The sequence below is a fragment of the Pyrus communis genome, chromosome 16, assembly GCF_041283825.1.
Source record: "Pyrus communis isolate YQ-2024b chromosome 16, ASM4128382v1, whole genome shotgun sequence".
In the NCBI taxonomy this organism is placed as follows: domain Eukaryota; kingdom Viridiplantae; phylum Streptophyta; class Magnoliopsida; order Rosales; family Rosaceae; genus Pyrus; species Pyrus communis.
The window spans coordinates 9,834,577-9,852,839 of NC_142580.1; the positions used below are offsets into that span (position 1 = coordinate 9,834,577).

Genomic DNA, 18,263 nt, shown 5'->3' on the forward strand with positions numbered 1-18,263 from the left:
AAAAATGTGTTAGCTATGTAAAATATATAGAAAACTTGGATGAACACTCATTATGTACATGTAACCAAGATTTTTTGTATGTTTTAGTATTTTATACTATACATATCATCTATTTTGAAATTTATGTTTCCAATATAATTATATACTTCTTAGTATAAGTAAATATTTATTGTATGTTATATAATAAAATTAAATAAAACTAAAAACAAACCTCCTAGACGGCTATGCTAGTCATAAGGCCATCTCCAACTGAAGGGTTCAGAGGGCTAGAGGATCGAAAATAGCCCGAAAATCGTCTCTAACCGAGGGTTAGGGCAAAGGACTTGTAGGCCCCACTGGACAAAAAATGGCCAAAGGGCCAATCAATAGGCCCAAAGCAGCCAGCCAGCCGGCCCTGGGCGGGGCCACATTTTGAATCCCAACGACTAGCTAACGTTAGGTACCGTTGGATTTGAATTTTGTTTTTCTTTTTTCCCCAAATTTTTTTTTTTTAATTCTCATTTTTTCCTATAAATACCTAAGCCTTCCTATGTCACATCTCAGTCTTGACTCCGCCGTAGCAAGATATTGTCCGCTTTGGGCCCCGATCACGCCTTCACGGTTTTGTTTCTGGGAACTCACACGAGAACTTCCCAGTGGGTCACCCATCCTACGATTGCTTTCGTCCAAACTCACTGGCTTCAGTAGGCCCAAAGCAGCCAGCCAGCCGGCCCTGGGCCAAGCCACATTTTGAATCCCAACGACTAGCTAACGTTAGGTACCGTTGGATTTGAATTTTGTTTTTTCTTTTTTGCCCAATTTTTTTTTTTTTTTAAATTCTCATTTTTTCCTATAAATACCTAAGTCTTCCTATGTCACATCCCAGTCTCGACTCCACCGTAGCAAGATATTGTCCGCTTTGGGCCCCGGCCACGCCTTCACGGTTTTGTTTCTAGGAACTCACACGAGAACTTCCCAGTGGGTCACCCATCCTACGATTGCTTTCGTCCTAACTCGCTTAACTTCGGAGTCCTGATGGAATCCGAAGCCAGTGAGTTCGGAAAATGCCTCGTGCTATATGGAGGTAAGCATGTACATATTGGGCACATCACCCCCTCTTCGTTGGTCAATATGGGATGTTACAATCCGCCCCCTTAGGGGCCCGACTTCCTCGTCAACACACTCGCACCACACGGCATAGTGGCTCTGATACCATTCTGACACACCCCGACCTTGGAAGGTCGAAACATGTTGGCCATCACCTCGAAAGTTCCAGCCAAAAGTGAACTCCTCGAAACTCGGTTGTTTCAACGTTGAAGCTTCTTCAAAATTGTCTTAGAGGTCTTGGAAAGTTGTGGGAAAGCTCCATCCACCTTTAAAACTCCTTAACTCGACCTGAAATTTAATGAACTAAAACTCACTGAGTTCGGACCTTCCGAGTTCGACGTTCAGAACTTAGTCAAACTAAGGTTGGTTGGTATAGTTGAGAAATGAAGAAGTTATGCAAGTTTGAAATTTTTGCAAAAACCAGCGAGATTCGAGTTACAAACGACGGTGTCGGTGGCTGAGGACGACGGAGCTTGTCAGAGAAGGCAGGGAATATTCCGTCAAAGTCGACAGAATATTCTAACGGCGTCAGGTAATGCTGTTAATCTCTGTTAAGGTTTTAACAGAATATTCCACGTAATATTCCTAACAGCGTCAGTCACACAAACGGCACGTGCCTACGCGTGGGGACGTGTCTAGCCGTGCCTTGGCTAGCGCGTGATGGTGCGTGCTAAGTCCAAAAATTTATCTGAAAATTTTTGTAAGTTCGTGACGTCGAGTAAATCGATTTCATGTATTTAAACCCTAGGTTTAAGCAAACTATGGGGTTTTATTTAAGTTTTTGTATATGCGCTTTAATTAATTTTATTATAGTTATTTCACATATAAGGGAAACGTATCCCGATGACTTACAAAGCCAGGTTAAGCTCAGGGGCTATGACCTTGCGACGTACTTGTGAGTGGGCAATTTATTTTATACCTATACATATTTATAGTTTCCCTAAATGCGTAATTACTCCACTTTTACGTTTATATTGCCAAGTATTCATTATTGTGATATTAAATGTGATAAATGCTACTATATGTTTGGGATATTACTGTCATGACATTTATATGTATATGTGCATGCTCATCTTGCTGCATTGGTGTTAATACTCTCCTCAGGGCCAAGGCCAGTCCTTCACGTGTATGTTCACATCGCACCATTTGCTCACCTTAGATCCAAGTTAGGTGCCAATCCTGTCGGGCAGATTACATTAGGCAATCCGACTTGTATGTGACCATGCTTCTGCACCAGCCTTCAAGTAATCATAGTATTAGAGCGTATTGATTACACCTAGTCCTGTTCGTGTCAAAGATTTTCTATTCGAACTAGTGTGTCAGCTTTGATGGATGAGCACTTAGCTATACTTGATTATCACATGATTTTTATTACTGTGGCATTGAAATATCATGACTTGGCATATTTCTGGTTATATTGTTGTTATTGTTGTTTACATACCTACGTAGTATGTTTTAAGGAAACTATACTTGTTTTACGATGAAGGTTACTATATTCGAAAATAAAGGTTTTTGTGTAAACATTGTTTTGCTGAGCCACTCAACTTTGTTTTTCGCCCCTCCAGGACCTAGATAGTTGTACTCTTTCTGGAATTCAAGGAATCTCAGCAGTTCTGACATTCTCTTTGGTTTAGAAGTATGAACTTATCCACTGTTGTGTAATAAGTGTACTTAGCTACTTTGACTACTCTACGGTAGTCATACTGTCTATTATGCTCTGAATAATTGTAGTGGGTTATTCCCATGATTGCGCACTCTTTCACTGTTTAGTATAATTAGTTCTAATTAGTTTTAAATTTATCCACTTTTTCACATCACTTGCCCTTATGGTTACATCACCTCACGGTGATGGCTAGCATGCCTCGACCTTCCTAGGTCGGGGTGTGTCATCCTACACCATTTCTCACATAATTTTTACCATTCCTACACCATTTCAATTCTCATATTTTTCCTCTTCCAATAATCTTTCCTTCAAATTTTTCAATAATTTTCAAATGGTCTCATTTGCAATGAAAGGTAGGGCTTGAACCCAAAAAGAAGATGAATTTCTTTGCAGGACTTATAGATGGGTCTCGGAAGATAGTGTGAGGGGGAGTTCTCAAACAAGTGAAGGTGTTTGGACTCGTGTGTCCAAAAAATACTATGTGTTCCACTGAATACTCGAAAACACGAGGGTTGTTCTTCAAGATGGAAGAAACATCTTCATCTAAGTTTGAATAAATGGCATCAAGTACTGTTAGCAGCCATAAGTAAACATGAAAGCGGCGCCAATTACTACGACGAAGTAAGTGTTTTCACAATTTATTTTAAATATTTAATTATATTACATTTAATTTCACAAATTAATATTCCTTTACGTTTTGTAATTATATTTAATTATATTACATTTAATTTCATAAATTAATTTCCTTTAATTTTTGTAATTATATTTTCTAGGTACGCCAAGCGGAGGAATTGTATATGGAGGGCAGCCCAAAACCCTTTCAGTTTCACAGTTGTTGGGAAATTTGTAAAAGCTGGTTGTTATTTGAAGATCCACCTCAACATAGAGTAGGTCATATGCTTGTGTGTTCAGAACTCAATCCTCAGCTATAGATGGGGATGAAGATGGATCTCCTACCATTCAACAAACAAGGGTAGAAAATCTATCTTCGTAGGGCTATGGGATGAAACAAGGCCCGAAGGTTGAAGGAAAAGGGCAAGGCAAATGATGATTACACCGCTCAACAGGAAGTGGCAGCCTTATTGCGATTAATGGCGGAGCAAAATGCCTTTGCCATGGAAGAAAGGAATCGTAGGCATGAAGAATGGGCCAAACAAATACAAGAAAAGATGGATGATAGGAATACGCAAAGGAACACTTTGGATTACAATCCAATGAGTAAGGCCTATTTTGATTAAAAAAAAAAAAAAAAAAAAAAGGAAATTATGGCCCAGTAGCAGTTGTTTACCTCCAACTATACTTCTACAATGGCGGATGATGATGTTGATTATAGACTTTAAATTTAAGTTGTTGTAGTTTTTAAAATTTAGTTGTAGTTTTTAAATATAAGTTGTAGCTTTTTTTTTTTTTTTTTTTAATTTTAGTTGTAATTTTTAAATATAAGTTGTAGTTTTAAAATTTAAGTTGTTGTAGTTTTTATATTTTAGTTGTAGTTTTTGAATTTAAGTTGTTGTAGTTTTTAAATTTAAATAGTAAATTATGTTTGGCCTTATGACCATTTAGCCCTCGGTTGGAGATGATTTTTTGTGATAGGGCTAAAACGAGCCATGTGGCTCTTTGGCCCTTGATTGGAGATGGTAAGAAATATGGTCCTACATTGTTCATTAAAATATTAATTTGTTGGAGGTCTAGAGGGCTAAAACGAGCCATCTGGCCCTCTAAGATACTAATATTTTAATGAATAATACAAGACCATATTTGCCTCCATCTCCAACCGAGGGCCAAAAGGCCGTAGGGCTCATTTTAGACCTGTCACAAAAAACAATCTCTAATCGAGGGCCAAAGGGCCATATGGCCAAACATAATTTATTATTTAAATTTAAAAACTACAAATTAAATTCATAAAAAAATAATGATAATTGGCTCAAAAAAAAAATTTTGAATCCTACGATAACTAGCCGTTGTATTTGAAATTTTGGCCTACCATTCCTATAGGATATAATCAACAAAAATAAGTACAATGTTGTTTGATATAACTGACATGAATAATGAAAATTCTAGCCCCGCCTAGCAGCCAGCCTGTCCAATGGGGCCCACGAGTCATTTGACCTAACCCTCAGTTGAAGACGATTTTTGAACTATTTTTTATTTTTTGGTTATCTGAACCATTCGGTTGAAAATGGCCTAAGCTCTTACTCGTCGACTGACTTGCACCTTTTAGAACGTTGGCATATAAGGATATTATTATTTTTCAAACATATAAAGTAGATAATATTATATTTTTTTTTCTCTTTATCCGGTATCTTTTATGTCAGACCAAGAAAGGACATGTTCGGATTATTATGTATGTTGAACGTGGACGGATTTTGAGGACAATCAGCTTTTTGGACGTATCAAGACAAATTTTGGTACCAATTTGCATGATAAGATTGGTTTAGAAGGTAGTTTGTTGAACGTGGGCGGATTTTGAGGACAATCAGCTTGTTGGATGTATCAAAACAAATTTTGTTACTAATTTCATGATCAGATTGATTAAACGGATATGACTGGAAAAATTAATTCCTACTTATTCATTCGGCCTGAATACAAAATGATCCACGTCTTTTGCATATTAAACGTACATAATCATTTATATTGTCAATAAAAAAACGTTTCGATTGAAATTGTTTTTTTTCAAATTTATTATTATTTAAGGGGAGCAAGAAGGGGGAGAAAGAATAGGACACTTCAAAACTATTAGAATAGTTTTGGGAAAGAATAGTTTTGGGAAAGGAAGTTTTGAATCTGGGACGTATGAGTGGAAAATAAGGCTAGAAAAAATTCCCAAAAATTCCAAAACGTACCCAAAAATCCCCGATCCCGAATTGAAAAAATCTGGAACCGAAAATCCCAAAAGTTTTGGTACCATATCCCCAACTAATCCCGAACCATTTGGTACGAGAATCGGTCTCACCATTTTAAGAGTTTGGTAATCCCAAACCAAACTGAAACCTTAATGTATATAATATTCTTTTTGTTATGACAATTATTTATTGGTGCTTTTGCTTTAGTTAAAGCGGCTTAAGACTGTCTTTCAGCTTCATGCCACTAAAATAAAGAAGCTATCTAAAACCTATATATCTTTCAGCATCATTTTTCAGTCTGCATCCACGAGAGCCATGTGTTCTTCTCAATAAAACAAAGAATAAAGTATACATCTTTCGTCCTAATAAGTAGGATATGAATGCCAATGCTTTCAAGATGGAAAGGGAAGTGATCAATACTCCTGTTTTTATCAGTCTACAGATTTTAGGGTTATTGATTAATACTCTGTTGTTTATCAGTCTCCTGTTCATTGTTATTCACCCTCCTACAATGACTAAACCATCTTTACAGAATTGATAAGCCCATACCCCACTTGGATTAACCAATATTCAGTCCAAACTTCAAATAAATTAAAAAATCCCAACAATTTGGGCTTGAAGGCCCAATCCCGAACTATCCCGGAATCACCCCCCCTCCCCCCAAAAAAAATTAGGAATTTCGAAATTTCAATTCGGTTTCGGATTTTAGAATCTTGTCCTGAAAGTTATTGATTTGGGATTCGGTTCGAAATTCTGACCCGAGCCAGCCCTAGTGGAACCCAACACTCTATCTACTGTAATATTGGACAATACTATCAAAAAGATGTTCTATATAAACACTCTTTAAAGTGATCATGCAGTTTTTGAATTAAAATTTTTCCCTTGTATAAATTTTTTAGATTGTCAATATTGATTCCCTTTTATATCAATTTAGATTTTCCTTTTTATTTTTCAGAGGTATTTGTTTATTTGCTCCCTAAACTTGTATAGAGGTGTCAATTCTCCTCCCCCCCCCACCAAAACTTTAATTTTAGCCGATTACCCCCCAAACTTTTATAATTAGCCAATTTCCCCCATGAACTTTAACTTTAGCCGATTACCCCCCTAAAATATTAGCGTTAGATTTTAAATTTTTCATCCATCCAATTCTTTTTGCCCCAAAACATTGTCATGTGTTGTCCGCGTGATCAAAATGGATAAAAAAATTGGATAGATGAAATTTTTTAAAATCTAGCTTCAGGAGGAAAATTATCTATCTATAAAAGTTCAGGGGGTAATCGGCTAAATTAAAGTTCAAGAGGGAAATTGGCTAATTATAAAATTTCAGAAGGGTAATCAACTAAAATTAAAGTTTAGGGCGAAAATTAGCATCTCTATACAAATTCAGGGGGTAAATCGACAAATGTGCCTATTTTTTAACTATGATCTTTTTGCGTGCTTCGGATTATGAATAAATATCTTTATTCAACAATACAAATTCAAATTTGACGGTTAAAAAACGGAGTTTAGAAAATACCATAAAAAATTTGTTGTTAACATAGATCGATAAGTCTTATAAGTTGCGAGTCATTTTCATCCTCGATAAATGTTTGTTAAGTTCGTTGTGTAGCACATAAATAGATATTTTGGGTCACTATAGAGTATAAACAGACACCGCAGCGCACCAAGGCAACAAAGTCTTTAAACAAAGAAACTTCAAAGGTATCAATATCCAATGTTGACTGCTAGTTGCCATTGCTGAAACCAAACCCAAAAGTCAGAAAAAGGGAGAACAAAATAAAAACCTCAGCTACATAGGTTTCCTGCATTGCCACCAAAGTTTAATTTTAAGAAGAAAAAGAAAAAATTTGAGAGTAATTTTTTAGATTGTAAAAGTATCACTATTTCAAAATTCTCCGCCTAGTGCTGCCTAAACTTTGCCTAGGCGCTAGGCGGCTGCCCACCATCCTGACTAATCTTTAGGCGTTTGAAAATTAAGAAATGACGAATAGACCGTCTAGGTGCCCTCCTAGCTTGCCCATACCCGCCTAGACATCAGCTTAGATCGGGACTCTCACTTAGACATAAAATAGATAACTTTCATACCGCATTATTTTCTAATACTTTTATAATCTATATGTAATCATATTTTGCAGTTTATATATTCAAATGCAATTATGGATTTTTTTAAGTATGAGCTGGAACTTATTTATAAGGTATATAATAAATTTACTTAAATCTGCCTATGTCCCTACCCACCGTCCAACTAGCGCCTAGCATCTTTAGAACTTTGAAAAATATTATATTGGGGGTTTAATATGCTGAAACAGTTTTTGAAGTTCTTACACTCGAAATTAGAAACGAAATTTCTTCACTTTTTCGACTTTCCAAAAATGAGGTTTTAACTTTAATGACCGCCGACACCAAATGAAAACAGAAAATTCACGGTTGAAAGTTGGAAGACCACCTAGAAACCCGGCTTCTTCATAGCTCTTTAATTTGTCCAACTGCGTCGTCGACACCGAGCAAATAGTTTGGTTCGAAATTAATTTTTTTTGGAGATAATGTCCGATAATAATAAATGTAGTAACAATTGCATAAACTGGTTGATGATCTACACCGACCTTTCACAGCTTCACAACACTTGTGGCCTCAAATCTCAACCTCAGTTCATCTATAAATACCACCTATACCATTCTCCTCTGCATCTCAATATCTCCTCGGTTCAAACAATTCTCTAAATCCTTTTTGCTCTTCATTTGATCATTTTTTCAAGTCAAAAAATCACAATGGGAGTTTTCACCTATGAAACCGAGTTCACCTCGGTCATTCCCCCGCCTAGATTGTTCAAGGCTTTCATCCTCGACGCCGATAACCTTATCCCAAAACTTGCTCCACAAGCAGTGAAGGGCATTGAAATCCTTGAAGGAGACGGAGGCGTTGGAACCATTAAGAAAGTTACCTTCGGCGAAGGTTAGCTAGTTGTCCCTATTTCTTTATGCTCAAGTGACTCTCCTCCTTTTTCCTTCAGAATATCAGCAAAACCTCATGAACTCATAGCCTTGTTTCGATTTTCTCCATGAACTTTAAATTAGGTTATAATATATGTGCTTTTTATCTCATGAATACCATTGATTCTTTTTTAATTTATTCAATACAATGGACAAAAATAAAGAAAGGTGCATAATGACGAGCAAAAATCATTTCCCTCTTTTAAAAGTGCCAATTATCCCTTGCCTCACATCGATTAGGCGTCTTAAACAACGGAAATTTTTTTTTTTTGTTTTTTTTTTTTTTGGGGGGGGGGGGGTGGTTTGGTGTGGGGTGGTGGGGGTAGGGCGGCGGGTGGGTGGGGGGTGGGTGTGGGTGGACAAGCATCATTTAAACTAATTTGAATATTTATGTTTTTTTAGGCAGCCAATTAGGGTTTGTAAAGCACATAATCGATGGGATTGACAAGGACAATTTTGTATATAGCTACACTTTGATTGAAGGAGATGGTTTGTTGTCTGACAAAATTGAGAAGGTAGCTTATGAGACCAAATTGGTGGCATCTCCTGATGGAGGATCCATCGTCAAAAGTACCAGCCATTACCATGCTAAGGGCGATGTTGAAATCAAGGAGGAGCAAGTTAAGGCTGGCAAGGAGATGGCTTCCGGTCTCTTCAAGCTTGTTGAAGGCTACCTCTTGGCCAACCCTGATGCCTACAACTAAATCTGAAGTTATTCATATTTGTAATATGCTTGAGTTCCCAGCTTACCAGCTGAAGGTGTGATGGGTGCGTTTAAATATTTCTTCACAAGTTGTTCATGGTACTAGTAGATTGAATATCTATATGTTGTAATATACGTATTCTATAATAATTCGATCGGTATTATCCTTAATAAAAATAAATTAATATTAAATATACTCAAGACTCGAATTTAAATTTTTTAATTATAGGTGGATAAAATGTTGAAGTGCAAATTTTCTCAGTGTGTTTTTCTTAAAATGTTAAAAGAAATATGTTAAGTTGTCATACTTCGAATTATTTTTAGAAAAAAAATAATTTTCGGTCCTTAGTTTCTAATATTTATTGATTAAGACCTTATCAATTTTTAGATTTTGATCAAAGTTCCTAATATTAATATATTAATGAATTACATATAAGTTGCATAATTTTTATAGAAAAAGTTAGTAATTGATTTAGAGTTTTAATACTCACACCCTTATTAAGCTCCTAATTAATTTTCAATTCATGTCACATCCCGGCCCGGGCGGGACCACTTCCCGGGCCCGACTCCACCACCGTAACACGATATTGTCCGCTTTGGGCTTACCATTCCCTCACGGTTTTGTTTTTGGGAACTCACGAGCAACTTCCCAGTGGGTCACCCATCATGGGATTGCTCTAGCCCCCTTCTCGCTTAACTTCAGAGTTCCTACGGAACCCGAAGCCAGTGAGCTCCCAAAAGGCCTCGTGCTAGGTAGAGATGAGAATATACATATAAGGATCACTCCCCTGAGCGATGTGGGATGTCACAATCCACCCCCCTTAGGGGCCCGACGTCCTCGTCGGCACACTTCCGGCCAGGGATTGGCTCTGATACCAAATTGTCACATCCCGGCCCGAGGCGGATCACTTCCCGGGCCCGCTCCACCACCGTAGCACGATATTGTCCGCTTTGGGCTTACCATTCCCTCACGGTTTTGTTTTTGGGAACTCACGAGCAACTTCCCAATGGGTCACCCATCATGGGATTGCTCTAGCCCTCTTCTCGCTTAACTTCGGAGTTCCTACGGAACCCGAAGCCAGTGAGCTCCCAAAAGGCCTCGTACTAGGTATGGATGAGAATATACATTTAAGGATCACTCCCCTGGGCGATGTGGGATGTCACAATTCAAGCATTTCCCAAATATAAAAAATAAAATTAGAATAAGTTTGTAGCCATTAAATTTTTATAAAAAAAAAAAAATTCAATTTTTACAAAAAAAAAAATTCAATTTTTAATCTTATACGTATCCATTCTTAAATATACTAATTTGTTAAAAATGTACCTTTTTTTAATTTGAAATGTACCCATTTTTTATATAAAATTTCATTCAATCTTTTCTCTAATCCATTTTTTAAACTTATATGGGTACATTCTATTTCGTTGATTTGAGAATGTATCCATGTCAAGTTTAATAGAAAAAATTTAATAATGTTATTAAGTCTAATATCTTTTTCTTTTTTTTCTTTTTTTTTTGTGCTTTTGAAAATTGTACCCATGCTTTGGTATAATAATTTTTCGGTTAGTTTTGATGAACATACCCATATATGTACACACACAATATATTGAAGAGTATAATTCATCTTTAATATTTTTAATCCCATAAATTTTGGGTTTTATTTAAAATCTCATTAATATAAATAACTACAAATTTTATTTTTAATTTAAAAATACAAAAACCTACATAGAAATATACTATTACATTAATGTCAGAGACTTCGATTAAAAACTAAAAACCACCAAGGTTTCAGTCAAAGAACATTAGTAGTTAGAGACCGCATCCAAAGTGTCCCTTATTTTTATCTAAATGTGAAGCAATCTACATTATTCGGAGAATAAAACTAATGACGTACATGAAATTGTACATGCCTTTCTTTTGAAAAAGAAATAAAAAAAGGGTATCAGTGTAAGTGTAAGTGGTGAATTGCATTATCAATTCCCTGCATCTCGAGTTCAAATCATCATCCTCCTACTCTTGTGTAACTAAAGTAATAATATTACTTGTATTATAAAAGAAAACGTACCGGCACTCTTTGTTTTAATAAAATTATTAGGGACCATGAAATTATTTAGATTTGGGATTTAATTTTGAGCCATTTACTTTCATATGTAATGGTGTTACAACATGGTTGCGAACTTATCATTCACGAGATATTCAAATTTAAAACATTTTACTTACAAATAAGTACAAAATGACAACACAATCATAAAAAATCTAATGCTTTCTAAAAATACAGTTTTTTCTTATTTTCCAAACGTCATATGAAGAAAAAAAATCATGAAAACATACTCTTAGATATGTTTCGATTCAGAGGCGTACATGCACTTACTCTTATCATTTTCACTGGAATTACTGTAGAATTGCATACACTTTCAAACGAATAAATGTATATAACTATAGCCACTTTTGACTTATTTGTTGCGGGGTCATGGAAATAGATGGGCGAGTGGTGGAGAAAAGGGCTTAGAGATGCGTTTTTATTCTACCAATGCCTTTTTCTGTAGTAAGTATACTAAGTAATAGAGAAAGAAAATTTTGCTCTTCAAGTGTATAAGGTCAAATAGGAAAGTATTATCTGTATTACATAGAAATCCTACTATAATACTACCTATGTTAAATATTAATTACAACACTTTTTCTTGAGTGTGTAAATATTCAAGTAGTAGTTGCTTCAAATCTTTAGGTAGGCAGTCGAAGAAGTTGATGAAGTCGTCTCGTTAGGCATTTATAGGCAACACTCGAGCTAGTCTCAAATAGGGAACTGTATATAGGAGTAGATCTCACAAACCTGACTATAGTAAAATCCGATATGGACAAAATCCATAATGTAAGGAAAAAAGTGAGTAAATGTAATAAGTCAAAATTAATGTATCTAGAACGCGAGTAAAATGCACACAAAGGTATGAGCAACCTATAATTGGTGTCTCTTCAAAATCTCGTTAGGCAACAAAAACTCAATGGAACAAATGGTCCCGATAGTTGGAAAAGAATACACTTTTGGTCAAACAAGTATACTACAGGATACTCCTCTTGAGTTTGCAAAACTCCCCTTGAGAACTACAAGCATTGCAAATCAAACAGTTTACACATACTAATTTTTTAAACAAGCTTCTGAAAAGTAGACTTTGACAATGAGGTCGACAAGCTTGTCTTGGGAATAGATCTACTTGACTTTAATTTTTGGATGCTCTTGCTGATAATGGGAGAAGAAAAACTTCAACGCAATATGTTTGCTATTGTCTCCTTTGATGTATCCTTTCTTGATCTAGTTGATCAAAGCGATATTGTCTTCATAATCGTTGTCAGGACATCAACGACCCATCGAAGTCTAAATGTGCTCTGAATATGCTCAATAAAGCTCTCAGTCAAAAACACTCATGTGTAGCCTCGTGAAGGGTGAGAATTTCAGCATGTTCAAAAAAGTCGCAACTAAGGTTTGTTTGGTTGACTTACAAGATATTGCGGTGTCTGCAATCGTGTAGACATAACCTGTCTGAAAATGTTTCTTGTGCATGTCAGATAAATAACCTATGTTATCATATCCAACAAAGCAAGCATAATTCCAAAGACCAAAGGGGTGATCTATTTTGAGATGTATAGGAATATAATAAGCCCAAATCCGTAATACTTTTGTGATAACGAAAGATATCATTAACATCATTGCAGTGTTGACGTGTTGATGCATTACTATATCTTGCTAAAAGATTATCAACGAAAGATGTGTTTCAAAATGTCTCATTGAAACTGCCGGATTATACACACTGCATTAGAAATGAAGATTTAAGTAGATTGAAACAGAATGGCAAAACATTCTTGGATGCCAAACCTGCAATAATTGTTCACATGAGCTTATATCTATATTATTACGCCAGAAGAGCTTATGGAACCAATAATACTATTTAGTCAACTATGATTAGTTGATAGAGCAAAAAAAAAAAAAAAAATTAATTGGTTGTTTGAAATACAAATAATGAGCGTAGTATCGGTATTGGTGGTAGAAATAGTTTAACAAAACAAAAATAATAATTGATTTACTGTATGTTGGACTTTTGCTACAGGGACTTTGGTTTCTCTAGGGTTTTTCTGTTTGTTGTTTTTGTGTATTGGGCTGCAAACTGTCTTTGGGCCTTTTTTTTGTTTTATGATCTATTTTGTGCATACTTTGTATCTCGATTATTGTGCTTGTAAAGTTTGTTGTTGGTAATAAATAATACAATTTGATCAAAAAAAAAAAACAAAAATGATAATTGATTTATGGAAGTTTTAACGAAAAGCTCATGATACTGTTCATTTTAACGAAAAACCACATTTTTATATTAAAAAGTCAATCCTGGTACTATTCACTTTACCTTCCTTTTATTTTGTTCTTATTATTAAAACCTAAAGTTTTCAAATATTTTTCATTAGTTTTCCTTTGATTTATTTATAAGGAATAAAAGATGTTTGATATACTTTAATTGATTCCAACAGCTGCTAGGAAACTTATTATATAAGTAGACTAGCTAGTACTTTGTTTGGGGTTTTTATTGTGTGTATTTCTTTGTAAGATATTTTTGTTAATTTTTGTCTATTGATATCTTTCAATTCATTTAATTTAACGGCAAAAAATCGAAAAGAATACGTAAAAATTAAAAATATATGATATGTTGATAGTACTACCTTTTTTTTTTTTTTTACAAAAAGACGTAAAATAAAATAATCAGCATAAATTTTATCATGTTCTATGACGACCTTCCTCCAGCTTTCGGCAGAATTATTGTGCAAACTTTTTTACTGGTTTTATTATAATGTAAAGTTAATTGGTCACATTCATGAGATACTGCATGCCCAGCTGTAAGTTTGAAGCATGTTGTTGCTGTCCGTATGTGGTATTTGGTAATGTAAACTGCTCCATTACTCCGGATGAGAATCATCTCCGGATCCTTTTTACGGTGATTCTAAAGATATTTACATCGTAATCGTTTATTGTATATTATTGTGTGATCAGTTTTCGTTAGTTACTATTTGTGTTTAATTTTAAATAATAAAATTTAAATAATTTCTGACCGTGTACAATATACGATGAATGGTTAAAATGTGAGAATCTCTAAAATCCTCACAATTTGAACCCGGTTGAGATCCAAATCCCATTAATCCTACCAATTAGTTCATGTATGAATGAAGCATTGAATTTTGGTTTCTCAGCATTATTTTATTAATCTCAATTTTCATAAATTAGCCTTTAACTTGTTAGCAACGAGCCTAAACGCCCAAAATACAAAAACTACAACAAAATACCACTAATTCTAAAAGATCTTAGCAGCGTTTGTCACTAAGAGATGTCGACCAGAGGCAGATCGCTTGATTGAAACAAATTGAATTTAGTGATCACGATAAACTAATGTTAACTAGTCTATCAACCACAAAATTTATCTCACGGTAAATAAATATGATGGAGTTTACAAATCAAAACCTTGGATTATTTTGTTACAATGTAGAAATCCGTACCCAAGTATAATAAGGTACAATTAGTTATTCAACGTTTGTAACGAATTTATTTAATTCCAAGTAAATTAATTAGGAGTTTACTCCAGTGCAAGATCTAGACTTAACTTTATACTAAGAAGTTGTTGAGAAACAACCGGAAATTAATGAGAGAAATTGATAGGCAACGTTGACTGCCAGTTGCCATTGTTGATTCAAAAAGTCAAGTCTTCAACACCCCTTCCTCATCATTTCCCAAAAATTAAACAAGAGAAACAATTATTACCCTGTGTGCATGCACATCCAGTACTGGGGATGATCATCGAAGGGAATAATTGAAACCATACATCTAGAAAGCCTTTATTTTCTTGGCTACAAAATCACCGGCCGTCAAAACCCAGTTGGTCGTTTTTATTAATCTATTCAAATGTGCTTTATTTGACCAAAACATGGATTTTAATTAAAAATAGCGCTATCTACACACTTATTTTTAATTCTCACACATTTCTTGTAATTTTGTTTGTCGGGTCAGATTAATTGAAGAAGACCAATGACGACAATGAACAATAATGTGTAAGAAATAAAAATAAGAGTGTGTATACCGTCACTTGGATATATCCAATACACAAGTGACACAAATTATTAAACATTTTAAGATCCTTGTACATTTGCAGAGATCGAATGATCAAAATGACAAAATGCCCCAACCTCTACTCCTATAAATACCATCTCTCAATACTCATCTCCAACACAAAACTCTCAACCTTCACTAAAACCATCATCCTTGGTAGTTGCTTCCTTTTGCTCATTCTCAACCCTCTTTTTTTTTCATCATGGGTGTTTACACATTTGAGAACGAGTACACCTCTGAGATTCCACCACCAAGATTGTTCAAGGCCTTTGTCCTCGATGCTGACAACCTCATCCCCAAGATTGCACCCCAGGCAATCAAGCATGTTGAGATCCTTGAAGGAAACGGTGGCCCCGGAACCATCAAGAAGATCACTTTCGGTGAAGGTCAGATAATAAGCATTGATAATTATTTAGATGGTTTCGTTTAACAAATTTTATCAACACGTATACATGTTGATGTTGTCAAACTATTACAACACTAGTGGATTTCTATATATATGATTATGTGCGGTTTATATTCACAGTCTAATAATAAATGATTTATTTGTCTCACAGGCAGCCAATACGGCTACGTGAAGCACAAGATCGACTCGGTTGACGAAGCAAACTACTCATACGCCTACACTTTGATTGAAGGAGATGCTTTGACAGACACCATTGAGAAGGTCTCTTACGAGACCAAGTTGGTGGCATCTGGAAGTGGTTCCATCATCAAGAGTATCAGCCACTACCACACCAAGGGTGATGTTGAGATCAAGGAAGAGCACGTCAAGGCTGGCAAAGAGAAGGCTCATGGTTTGTTCAAGCTTATTGAGAGCCACCTTAAGGGCCACCCCGACGCATACAACTAAATTAATATGTTTCTATGGTATTTTGGGTGCTACCCTTACCATATGATCAGTCGAAGGTTGTGTGGATTTTCTTTTATGCTTTTTCTCGTCAGCCCAAAGTAGCCATGGTTTTGGGCACTTCGGCTTTGAAAAATAAGTGTTATGGTTGTGATCATCTTCTGGTTGCCTTTGATGTATTTGTTTGAAAAAAAAGTTGCAGACTGTAAGTGTATTATCTATAAATATAATGAAATCAGTTAATGTCTCGCTTGCAACCTTTGATCTGCAGTAAATTTTTTTTCTTTTATTATTATTATTATTTTGACTAACTTCTTCAAAACCTAAAAATGTTAATTATACATCTTTTAGAGGCAAATCTATTGACAAGGGAAATTTTTGAGTTTCACCGATTGATTATAAACAATAATATGTTTACACATCTTTTAAATAACTATTTGTCCATCCTTTTCTTATCGTAACAAGTTGTGATGGGACAGATTCTCTCCTTTTCTTAATCCCTTGAGTCTTCAAAACATTATCTAACAAAACCAGATTTTGTCACAACTCTGCAGCATAACCAGAACCCACAAATATTCCAAGTCATCAAATTAAGAATGGCTTCCCCTGCCCCAAGAACTAAGAAGAATTTTCAAGTCGCTCCCTATGTTAACAGCAATTGACTTGGAAAAGTTGATATTTTGCTTCAGTCTCATTTGGACAACTATGCCAAAAACAAACCATAACATCCGCTCAAGAGTTGGACATCGAAAAGGTACTATGAATGTAGTATTATTAGTAAGTAGTTCTTGACAAATTTGAGGTAATACTTACTTTGGTTGGAAAATATGATAACCTAAATTAGGACTCGTGCTTTTAAATAACTGAAAACGTTTTAAAAAAAAAATTTAAATCAATTCTTAGTAAAAATGCAAGTTAATTTTAGAAAAGCACTTCAAATGCTTTCTTTAAAAAGCACCAATTATGTCCTTCTTGAAGAATGCACGTCAAGTGTTTTTAAAACCAAAAAAATATTTTCTCAAAAGTGCTTTCAATCATTATAAAAACACATTTCCAAACTAGAAAATTAAAGCCTACTGCTCTTGTCCATCCCAAAAGAAAAGTAACTGTTTTCAACGAAAATTCTAAGTAATAAAGACTGCTGCTTAGTAATCATCATATACTTTCGTGATAACTTATAAGGAAAACTAATGAAAAATGTTTGAAAATTTTAAGTTTTAACGATAAAGATAAAATAAAGGGTAAAGTGAATGGTATTATGATTGACTTTTAGTGTAAAAATGTGGTTTTTCGTTAAAGTAAACAGTATTGAAAGTTTTTCATTAAAACTCTCTAACTTATAAGTAGTTAAAGATGTACTGAGTAATTTATATTAAAGTGTACTGTTCACATTTTTTTCTTCTCTTTTTTTACCGCTGACACATTTTTATTAATTTTGATCATTAATTTTTTTTTAACTCATTCGATTCCATAATTAAAAATTAAAAATAATATATACTAACTAAAAATGAATGAATGTATAAATAACGCCACTATTTATTTTATGTTGGCAAGCATTTAAACCAAATATATGTCTCCGAACTAGACAAACATGAACCGGCTAGTTTAGAAATACAATACTTCAAAGTTCAAACAACCACGAATAGAAAATTCAAACAGATAAGGAGGCGGTCCACTAGTTTGGTGACCCATGACCCAGTGCATGTGCATCCATGATCCATCCACAAATGTGACCAAATGCAAATTCCAACAAATCAGAGAAAGATATTGCAGAAATAGAAAAACCATTATTTAAAATTTTGAACCACTTGTCATACAGTTAGGGGTATTCTTCTTTACGAAATAAGATTCTCTCATCTCTTTATTTCTCTCTTATTTCCTCTCCATCTATTTGAACGGTCATCATTAATCCACGTTAACATCTTATATTAATTTTTTATACAAAAGGCAAGTTTACAGAAAAAGGATAAAGACAAAATATATAATGTGAAAGG

General features: G+C 34.8%; 2 protein-coding genes across 2 annotated transcripts; both read left to right on the forward strand.

The window, feature by feature from the left end:
- The first annotated feature begins 8,262 nt into the window (after positions 1 to 8,262).
- LOC137730977 (major allergen Pru ar 1) lies at positions 8,263 to 9,479 on the forward strand. Its single transcript, XM_068470005.2, has 2 exons — positions 8,263 to 8,544; positions 8,985 to 9,479. The coding sequence occupies exons 1-2, from the start codon at positions 8,361 to 8,363 to the stop codon at positions 9,284 to 9,286; spliced, it is 486 nt and encodes a 161-aa protein (XP_068326106.2). The 5' UTR covers positions 8,263 to 8,360; the 3' UTR covers positions 9,287 to 9,479.
- Positions 9,480 to 15,523: 6,044 nt separating this feature from the next.
- LOC137730760 (major allergen Mal d 1) lies at positions 15,524 to 16,526 on the forward strand. Its single transcript, XM_068469720.2, has 2 exons — positions 15,524 to 15,805; positions 15,977 to 16,526. Exons 1-2 carry the CDS (start codon positions 15,622 to 15,624, stop codon positions 16,270 to 16,272), a joined length of 480 nt encoding a protein of 159 aa, XP_068325821.2. The 5' UTR covers positions 15,524 to 15,621; the 3' UTR covers positions 16,273 to 16,526.
- Positions 16,527 to 18,263: the final 1,737 nt, after the last annotated feature.